The sequence below is a fragment of the Vitis riparia genome, chromosome 10 (assembly GCF_004353265.1).
Source record: "Vitis riparia cultivar Riparia Gloire de Montpellier isolate 1030 chromosome 10, EGFV_Vit.rip_1.0, whole genome shotgun sequence".
NCBI lineage: Eukaryota > Viridiplantae > Streptophyta > Magnoliopsida > Vitales > Vitaceae > Vitis > Vitis riparia.
The window spans coordinates 16,758,708-16,769,800 of record NC_048440.1 but is presented as its reverse complement, the minus strand read 5'-3'; the positions used below and the strand labels follow the sequence as shown (position 1 = coordinate 16,769,800).

The window sequence follows — 11,093 nt, the reverse complement described above, 5'->3', positions numbered from 1 at the left end:
TGGAGATAGGAAATGTAGTTTATCACCTGCACAGGGCTTCTTATAGGAACAGCTCATGGAATTTGTGGCCCAACAAAACATGCGCATTTTCCACATGTTCTGCATGACATCAACAAAGATCATAAACTAGGGTTAGGATTCTCTCATCCAATAGAAAAGGTATATTTGAAGCACTCATTCACCATTAACATTGTTTCCCTATCAGTTTGTTGAATTTTTGTCAATATGACTACTCTTGTCTGAAAATTCAAGTAACAAAACAAAATTTCGTTATGTCCATAAAAGCATTAAAAATACTCCATCAAGAAAACCCCAATCCACCTTCTCCCACAATTTAAAGCATCCTTAAACCAGTGGTAATTTATCTAGACAAGCACCCACTCAGATTCCCACAAATCATGACCCTTCTGTTGATTGGATCCCGCATCAACATCTCCTGCTTGCAGCTTGTTATCCTCCCCTCTCGCTAACCTTGTCTTCGAGACTTGAGACTCCTGCAGTTTTTTTTTAAAAAAAAAAATAGATAGGGAAATATGTCATTGTTGATGCAGGTGGAGAGCAAGAGTTCAAAAATTGCATGACATTCCAAGTTCAAGACACTGTAGGGGACCAAAGTTGAGGAACATATACCTTGCAATATCTATGATTTGCTGCCTTACAAGAGGCAGAACAACGTTCATGACTCTCCACTACAGTGTAATTTTCATCAAGCTTCAACTTATCGTTTGCCCGGATGGTTGTCATGCTTGGCTCAGCAACATTGGTAATTCCTGCAACAATTTTGAAAGGCAGGAGGTGATGTTATCAATAATCTTGTCCAAAAAAAAACATATAGAGTGTGTAATATCATAACGATTAGTTTGGAAGCAAGAGGGTTACCAAACAAATAGGGCAAACCCCTAGACAAGTCCAAAATGTTATATAGCTTTCATATTAAAATATTACACAGAAATGATCTTCAGCTGGGTAGATGATTGCTGCCATGTTAATCTGAAAAATTCCAGCTAATGCTTTGTTTAATGTACTAGGTCACTGATATGCTAATAATAAAATTCTGTGACTGCCCAAACTAAAGTAGCTTGCTTGCTTTAGTTTCTAGTGGAATGCTGAATTCTGAGAAATAAGCAGCATAGAATTTCTTCAGCAATCTCTTGCAGGCACATATTTGCATCAATATCATACAAGATTACAATTGTAATTTTAATGCTTCTTCAACATTATTGATAGACTCCATCCTAGTCTCATTTTCCATAAAAATCAAGAAATCCCTATAGATATGTATCATGCTTATAATCCAACCACATCACAACCCAATAGAGTTTTCAGGGAAACAAATGCACCAGAAGCTGACGACTGAAGATCTCAGCAGGGATTCAGTATAGATATGCAGTCCACTTGGCTTGCATTTGCAGGGGTCATGATCCATAATCTAATTAGTCCTACTTATTAGATTAAGTGAACAAAATCAGCATCAATTGATGGATTAGAAGTTCATTTTTGTTTTATTATAGGTAATTGAAACACTTGACAATCATTTAATCACATTTTCTGGGATTCTTGCCCTATTGAATGGAATGGCTTCAAAAGACAGCTTCTCACCCTTGCTAAAACCATACCTTATTTCAAAAACAGAATGCCTATAGACATCTGAGAACCAGTATTCAAGATGTCCCCATTTTTTTTAACCAATGGAAAGTTCTGCTTGGCCTGGTTCCTCATTATTTTTTTTGCACTCTCAGCATTCTTTTTTGGGTCTCCTTCATTCTTTTTTATCTTTTTCCTTCTGTGGGGTTTCTCTCATTTTTTCTTCTACTCTGTCACTCCTCTCTTCCACTCTCAAAAATAAACATTTTTTTTTCGCAAAAAGTTGAACATTAGGGCTGTCAGAAAACTAGTGGTAAACATATTGAAGGTTCTGCCTCTAACAAAGTGACTGATTCCAGTTGGCAAAGATGCAAGAACACACTGAGCACTAAGGATCTGGATATTGAACCAAAACATTTAGCAATAAAAATAAAATGCACTATATTCTGAGTAAGTTACAACATAAGAAAGAGTACAATAAAGAAACAAGGAATGTTATGGGGCAGATTTGCAATCCATGCATCTAAAAAAGAGATTAACGTTGAGAAACTATGTTTCAATACAATTTAACATATCAAAACACCAGAATAAATGCAACAAAACTGCAGAAGCATAAACAAATTCCATCATCAGATAAAAAGAAGGAAGAACAAGAAAAGAAATACATGCCAAGTTACCAATTTCAAGAAGAGAAACAGAAAGCTCTGACTCAGCAAATTTATTGTAGGCCTCAAACCCATCTTGGGAAAGCTTTAATGCAGATACAGTCCCATAGGCTGCAGGGTTGTCTGTGCCAGCATATACAAAAATCAAAAGGGGGAAAGATAGAAGGAAACAAATAAACACACAAATCAGGATAACAAACTTACTAACTGTTTCTGCATACAAGGCATCACCAGGGATAAGATCAATATCCCAACCTTTACACTTGGAAGATTCATTGCAAGTAACAGAACTAGAAGATAGCAGAGCACTTGAAGGATGAGCAATGGCATTTACAAGTTTACTACTTTCCACTGCCTTCCTGAAAAATTTGCACCCTGCAAACTCATATGAGGTTGGGAGTGACATATCGTCTTGGCTACCCATTGCTTGTTCTGCATGCTGCAGTTCACAGGAAACTGATGTTATGCATGTTCAGAAATTCTTGGGATGAATTTATTTTTCAAAAGGAACTCTAGCTTTTAGTTTTTCAAAATTTTTAAATAGCTGTCTAGAGAATAAAGCATGTCCCACAACTCAGGCAGAAACTTGTGATTTAGTTGAAGTTCAAAAAAATCATATCAAACAAATTAAAATTCAACACTGAATACAAACAATAGATACACAAAAGTTTGCTCTTAACTTTGTAAATTAAAAAGAACACATCAGGCAACAGCATTAAAAAACTCACCAGGACATGATCAATGCACCACACTCAAAAATTAGTAATTTCTCAAAAAAACAACCATCTCAATGTCAATAAAATGGAGTGACCTTAAGAACAAAACATGTGTAAAAGAAAAAAAGAATACCTTGTACATGATATCATCCACCTCCAAGCACATAGCTTCAAACGTTTCGCATATGTTCCTAGCCCAGGCTACACCTTTATCTATGAAATCCATACTAAACAAAAATGACTCTTACGAAATTGGTTTCTTCGATCTCTATTTCCTGAGAGGTAAAACTGACGATATAATTCTTTTAACTTAAATATAGAGATTTACATATATGTAGTTATTCTGATGAATGCATAGTCAAGATTACATAGTGAATTTGCAAGGTTAGCTGGTGGTGTGTTGCTAGGTTGAAATCCATCAGCTTTATAATTATCTGGTAGAAACATAATGCAATAAGCATACGAATATCAATCCATTCACATGTAACCATTCTATGCAGAGAGTGAATTCATCTAGTACAAGAAGCATTAAAACCCAAATTATGCCAACAGCACCTAAAGACAGTTTATAAAAACTGTCCAAAGTCCCTTAAGATGATTTTTTTCTAAAGCACCCGAATATGGACATGCACAGAGAGGAAGGTAGGAAAGGTGGGAAGCATTACAATGAAGCAATGACTTAAAAAAATAAAAAACCATGTAAGCAACAAACAACTTGTTAAAGGTTCTCGATGGATCAAGGCTTTGATCACCATCCAAACATGTTGCCTTAAGGAATCATAATGTGATAAAGTAATAAAAAGGTAATAAGCTCCTAAACACATCAGTAGGATATATGGAGAAAAAGGTAATAAACAAAGAGAACAAAAGAAAAAAAAAGAATACCATAATCTATTACATCCAATATTCTGTCATATGGGCATGTAAATGGATCTTAAGCAATCATAATGTGATAAGGGTTTAGTATTTACACTTTGAATCCTACAAATCAAATGAAATGTTAACCCATATACTTTGAAAATTAATCCTCTTCAAGAAAAGCCCAAGGAACCAATTTCTGAATACAATTTATTAAATCATGCGAAGTCCTGATATTTTAGTTAATGCAAGATGTCTATGTTCCAACTGAAGTAGTGGACCTCATTCCTCTAATTTCTCAACTTAATTTTGATCTTCTAAATGTTTAAATAGATCATAAGAACATAATTTTTATAACTAATACAAGAATGTCCTCATAAATAGAATGTATAGGGTTTTTCTACCAAACTGTACAGCTTGTCCTCGTAAAAAAATGCATAGGGTTTTTCTACAAAACAGTATAAATCGTCTACCTAGTTGTTCCTGAGAAACAATGTAAAAGGAAAAAATACAAATTTTTATCATTGATGACCCTAAAAGAAACGAGATTTTGAACTAACAAGTGTCTCATAAACACACAGAGCAAAACAACAGAGACCATAGACCTCAAAGGCTATTTCCTTTTCCCTTTCCTTCATTTTCTTAGCCACCAAACGGAGGCAAGAAGATAAAAAAAACCAGTGCAAGACTGAAACAGCCCCAAATCATCAACATGCAAAACAGGTTTACACCTATTGCAAACTATCAAACTTTGATCCAGAAAAAGGAAGAGCAAAACATAAAATTCAAAAAATAATCAGTGAAGCAAGAACTGAAAGAGAAGACAAAAGGACAGAAAATACTCAACAATGAAAACCCAGAGGCAAAACAGAAATTTGTGACAATAAGTAAGGGAGGCAAGGTGACGTATAAGTAGAGAAAATTCCAAATGAAGGCAAGCGTCTAAAAATGGAGAGGATTTTCCTTTGTATGTATTTGATTTGATTTTGAGAATGCTTGGATCACTTGGCCATTGGCGGCACCCAACCGGTCTAACGGCCTACTTGCATTGATACAAAACGGACCACCTCCAAATCCGGGCTTCAAGTTCATCCCATTATCGGCATTAATTTTTCTTATATAAATATTAACACTATGATTGGTACCAGAGAGTTAATTTTTTTTTTTTAAAAAAAAATTTAATATATATATTTTTTATTGTTTTCCTATTTATTTGTACTCTAAAAAATAATTAAATATAATTAAAATTAATAAAAAAAACTTATATATTTTTAAATTATTTAATTTTTATATGAAAAAAATGAAATAATTAAAATAAGTTTAAAATATAATATAAAAATAATTTATTGATTTTAATTTTTTTTTTTATCTTTATACGCTGTTTCTCTTCCCATTTTTCCTTTTTCTTTTTTTTTTTCTTATATTTTCTATCAAACTTTCCCGATGCAAACATAACTAAGCCTAACATCAAAGTTAGCATATGGATAAACAGGTAATGATAAAAACTTTAATATATATATATAAATCACTTTACAATTACACATATCAACCACATGAATTTTGAATTTAATAGAATTCTTATGATCTTATCTCACAAGCCGCATTAGCCTTTTATCTCTAAAAATCTTTTTTTTTTTTTCAATAATAATGAAGGACTACCGCCTAAGCGGCAAGTCATGATTTTATGAAGTGAATAATTCTTTTTTCTGAGTTGTGAAATTTTAGGGTTTGGTAATTAGTCTTGGAAAGAATTTTATTTTTTTAACTGCATTCACAAAGAATAAATTGAAAAACTATTTTTCATAATCACTCCCAAAAATCATTTTTGAGAACTATTCTAACACTTTCTATGTTATTATAAAACAGGTCCTTGAATTCTCGTGCAATTTATATATATATATATATATATATATATATATATATATTCCAAAGGATGGGTTCAGGTGTTGTAGCATCTGGATTCAGTTCATCCACTGCTGGCGGTGCCACAGAACTTAGAAAAATCCTTAATTGGCACACAGAGTAGTGCCTGTGAGCTGTGGTAGCTGCTTTGTGACTTGTGGCCTCCAAATTGTCCATTCAATACTTTACACAATTTGTAAGTAAAAAAACTGTGAAATGTTATAAGTAACCAGTCTCAAATATGAAGAATGCATTCTGTCCTCCATTTGATCTTTGTTTATTATACAGCTTCTCCACTGGCTATCCAACAAGCTTCAAATGCCCAAAATGTCTTGTGGCGGCATTCCACCAAAATTGACATAAACAGTTGCGAGGGAAACAGCCTCCTGAAACATGGTTAGTTCATCCAAGCCCACCACAACAGAGTATTTATATACACAACAGACAAGAAAACTACACCCAAATCACTGGATAATCAAAGCAACCAACCAGGATGAGCATGAGCAAAATATTTCGAGTCTAGTACAGCAGAATGCATTCTTAAACAATTTACTGAAATGTGAAAGGCAAACACTTCATTATTCCTATCAAACTCACAGAGAAAGTGGTAAAGACATGCTGGTTAGACAGGAGTTTGGTAACAAAAACAAAAATAAGGAACTTGAAAAATGATGAAGAGCCTAAAACAATTCAGCAAGGAGAAAAAGCAAAAGAAGACCTCATGGCTTGGCCATGTTAGCGTCACCAAAAGCACCCAAAAGCAAGGAAGAAAAGGCTAGATATAGTCAATGGAAAGAGGAATAAGTTCTAACATTTAAATCCTTTATTTTCATTATCCTAAGCACTCTCTAAAGAAATTTGAGTTTCAGTTGCTCCGACTCTTTATTGTGAAAGGCTACAATGGGAAACTTCTAATTATTGATCAACTTATGATTAGGGTATGCCATTGATGAAGTGATGTTGCATGGAGATGACAACTGACATCTTCATTCATTGCAAGTAGGCTAGTAATGAACACTAGTTCAAATTTTGAAGTTACAAAAAACTAGAGATTAAAAATCATCACTAAATAAATAATTACATTCTACACTATTTTCTCATAACTTTCACAAGGGCTTTGTATAAATTAGACTTCCAAAATTTACTTTCCTTTTATCTTGAAACGATAATATGTGTTCCAACAAACACTACAATGAAAACAAACGCCAAAATAATAATACACTAAAGAACAAAAAAAACCACCCAAAATATTGTGAGGAAAAAAAAAAAGAAAATGAATAATCAAAGATAGTTATGGATTTTGGAGCAAATAATGTTGGCTAAATTTCTAACAACGGTAAAAAGGACTAGGACTCAAGTTGCTCGTATTTCATGCATCATGAGACTACATAAATTATCCATATACATCCAAAGAATTCTTTTCCCACTGGCCTTTTAAGGTTCTTGAATATGAATTCAGCCAGCATTACAAGAAATCAATAAATAAATTTATGAAAGTCATAAAAAATTAAAGAAGAGAAAGAAAAAAAAACTTGTAAGGTTACTATGGACTTTGAGGCCAATGATTTTAGCCATGTTTGACAAGTAGACAAATAACATCATAATTAAATTATCTATTATATATGTGCAAAATCCTTATACAAAATCAATATTTGGGTTAAAATAAATAAACAGTATGCCCCTCGAATAATTCTTAGCTTCACAAATAAAAGCTCCATGACCAAAATGTAGATTAAAGACATTTCACAAAGAATAAAAGTGATGGGAAGATATTGGGTCCACCACAAGTTGAACAAAGAGAAAAAGTTGGAAAAGGCTTTGATTTTGAAGGAGAAAAAGGGAAAAATACATTTTATCAATATAAAATTTGTGAAGTTCTATTAACATTGTTCTATTAAGTCCCTTTTTTTTTAATTTCACTAAGCATATTCTATTAAGTCAAATTATTTTATTAAGTAATGGATAGGACCATTTTTCTATTTTTCACAATTGATAGGGTGGCTTGCTTGAGCATACTCATTCAGTAACCTTGCGAGGGATGTTAAGGATAGATTAGTGGAAAGAGGTGCAAAGGATGTAAAGTATTCTTGTTCTTCCTTGTGATGTTTCATAGAAGTTCCCTACAAAAGGATGTGTGGGAATTAGGGCACCTCTAAAGGCATCTTAGAGGCTTGTTTTTTTGCCTAGAAAACAGTTGAAATTTTTTTTACAGTTGATCAGCTCATGAGTAGGAGTTGGTCCTTGGTAAATAGAGGCTCTTTGTTCAAGGATATGAAAGAGTTAATGAAGCATATCCTCCATCCTGTAAGGCGCTTATACTTTAGGGTCTCCTCTCTTTGTTGGGCCTGCAGTAGGCACCTCCAAGGATAATAAGGGAGTTACTTTTAGGCAGAGACAATAAAGGTATGGGAAAGTGGTGCAAAAGGGCATGGAGATTGCCTCTCCTTGGGCATATACTTTGGTGCATTTGGAGGGAGCGCAATCACAGAACCTCCAAAAGGAGGTGTGCTCTGAACCAGCAACCAGAAATGATTGATCTAGGATTTGTTGGGGGTTTGACATCTTGATTTTTTGTTTTTTTTTTTTTTTTTTTTTTTTTTGACAGGAGCAGGCAGCCTCGATTCTTTTTCATGTTCCGTTTTTCTTCTTGCCTTGGTAATTGGATGCTCTCAGTGCAAGGAGAGAGTTGGGAATCACATTCTTATCATTGTGATAATCCTCACTTATTTAAGAATCTTTTCTTTTAGCTTGCTATCCATTAGATTCTTCCTAGAAATGTTAAGAGTTTTACTTTGAGAATGGGACAGTCCTGGGGTGGGAAAGAGAGAGAGAAGTATGGACAGAATCCTCCTCCTGCCAATTCTGGTGCATCTAGAGAGAGCATAATACTGGAATTTTTAGAGAAGAGAAGCAGGAAGATCAGTCACTAAGAAATTTTTCTTGAGAACTTTCTGGGATTGTTCTCAGTTCCTGTGAGGGTTTGATCTCTCTAGTTGAATTTTATTAATAGGTCATGTTTCAGTGTATAGCCTTGGGCACTCATGGTGTTCCCATATACTGTCTCTGTACTCATGTTGTGCCCCCTTTTTGTTTGGCACCATTTTATATATCCTACACTTGCCTGGGGCACTCTTGGTGTACAACAAAGAAAAGGTATTATCAAACAACCTCTAAATGTATACAATATAAGCCTTTAAAACGAAAAAAGAAAAAAGAAAAACATTGCAAGCATATCCCCCTAAGATTTTGTTTAATTGAGAGGAGAAATGAACCTAAAGTCTAGTTCAATGATTACAAGTAAACAATATCGAAGCAGAAGATTGGTCATAGATCAAAATTCCACTAGTATTTAGCCCTTCTTGCAGCAATATTTTCAATATTTCAAAAACTTTGAAGATTCATAAGAGATGTTCTAGAATATATTTCCTTCTCTTTTTTTGATAGGTGACAGGACCTAATGCCCTTAATTTCTCATTCTCTATTGGCATACATTGGACTACCACCTTGTATAAATTATTCTGGTAATAGCACAATAGCAATTTGTTATAATTACAACAAAATGAAAACAACAACAATAAAACTACTAGTAATACTACAGAATCATGGGCACATAGGATTGCGCGTGCAGTGCATGTGAGCAGGAAACGAGACTATTAGGTCTGTATGATAATATTGAAGAAATCCCTGTAATGAACATGTCTCACAACTGATGCCAAGGTTTCCCATCCCACCCACACCAATGTCCTATATATCTGTGTGAGCACATATGTGAAGAAACAATTATTTCAAGTATAGATCAGGATTGATCCATGGCAAGTATACCATAAAGAGATTTATAGCAGCATGCAAAGCACAAGTATAAACCTAGCTTCGGAAGATGAGCATTTATTCTTTAAACAACAAAATAGCCATTTGATCGCAGAAGTACTACATTTTTTACTGAATCTAGAACCTATACTAATACTTAAAATTGCAGTAACAGCCAAGGCCAGAGGAAGTGGAGCAATTTAAGAAACAAGAGAATAGCCATTTGATCACACAAGTACTACATTTTTTTCCTTTTTCTTTAAAGTACTGAATCTAGATTCTGTACCAATACTTGTAAATTGCAGTAACAGCCATCACAAAGAACACCACAAGTTTTACGAGCAGAGGAAGAGAAGCAGCAATAAATGTACACGAGTGAATACAAATCAAACCAAAATTTTCAATCTCTGAATTCATGACATCAAAACAACAACTAAAAGCAGGCTATTGCTTTGCATAGGAAAATGAGATTAAAAGATGAATGACATTTCATTTGCCAAAGAGGTGCACGTTCTACAGTTTTACCTACTTTTTCTCTTTGGAAAGCATGCAGGCTATTGCTTATTGATCCCACCTTTCATTCTTTTCTTCTTCTATAGTATACATATGATGGATGCCTTAACATTCCAAAACATAGGCTATTACATAGTTTTCAAAATCAAGGATAGAACAAAAACTATCAACATGAATCCACAAATGTATGGAAAATGTGAGGTGTAGAAATGTTTGCAACCCAAATAAGAGACCTAATTGGAACCCCTGGCAAAACCAAGAGACAGCATAAGGAAAAAATAGGGTGGAAATTTTAATGAAAGAACAAACGTACCTGTGAAAATGTTTACATACTGTGGCACAAAAAGCTTGGAAAACATTTTAAAGAACATATATCAGAATTATGCAAAGCATGTTGCCCATGAGTTTTGAAAATGATTCCAATTGAAACTGAAAAATACTTCCAAAAACTTGAAAACTTTGGCAGGCATTTATCCTATGAATTGCCAATAGCTTAACTTTGTCTTGGAAACAAGTTTTGGCAAAAATTTCCCTCCTTAGTCTGAGTTTCGTTCAAAACAAGTTATTAAGACTCTTATTTTTTAGATCTTCCAAATAACGGAATTTAAAGAAAATAGGAGCTTTCTTTTTAAAATTAAAAGCTCAAAACTTAATGAAAAAATCCCCTCACCCCTCACAACCTTTAAAAAATATATAAATAAATAAATAAAGAACCTTCCCAAATCCTAAATAAGACCCAAATAGCACTATTTATTAATAATTAGTCTAGGGGAACTAAGGCTCTCAAAAAAATTTCCTTCTCTTCATTTTCTTTCATAGGCCATAGAGATTCATTCCCATCAAAAAAGGAATCCATTTGATTCTTCTCCAATGTGATACATTTCTTCACTAGCACGTTAAGGTATGACATAGAGTTGAGAGGCTTGTAAAGGTTAATTTTACAAATCCTAACTCCTAGAGATATGTGATCTCTCATCAAAATAACCATCTCTCATCAAAATAACCAAGATACTAGTACTTAAAACGACTAGTAAGGATAATTTTGCCC

The 11,093-nt window shown here is 33.8% G+C and overlaps 1 protein-coding gene across 3 annotated transcripts; it reads right to left on the bottom strand.

The window, feature by feature from the left end:
- Nucleotides 1-162: 162 nt before the first annotated feature.
- On the bottom strand, nt 163-4,878 carry LOC117923645. Of its 3 annotated transcripts, none has more exons than XM_034842038.1 (6): nt 4,671-4,878; nt 3,099-3,399; nt 2,454-2,688; nt 2,262-2,372; nt 631-770; nt 163-494 (listed from the first exon to the last, which is right to left on the bottom strand). In XM_034842038.1, exons 2-6 carry the CDS (start codon nt 3,189-3,191, stop codon nt 366-368), a joined length of 708 nt encoding a protein of 235 aa, XP_034697929.1. In that variant the 5' UTR covers nt 3,192-3,399; nt 4,671-4,878; the 3' UTR covers nt 163-365. The 3 variants fall into 3 exon arrangements, with proteins under 3 accessions (XP_034697929.1, XP_034697932.1, XP_034697930.1); XM_034842041.1 differs by having other exon boundaries at nt 3,099-3,240; XM_034842039.1 differs by lacking the exon at nt 4,671-4,878 and having other exon boundaries at nt 3,099-3,240; nt 3,334-4,650.
- Nucleotides 4,879-11,093: the final 6,215 nt, after the last annotated feature.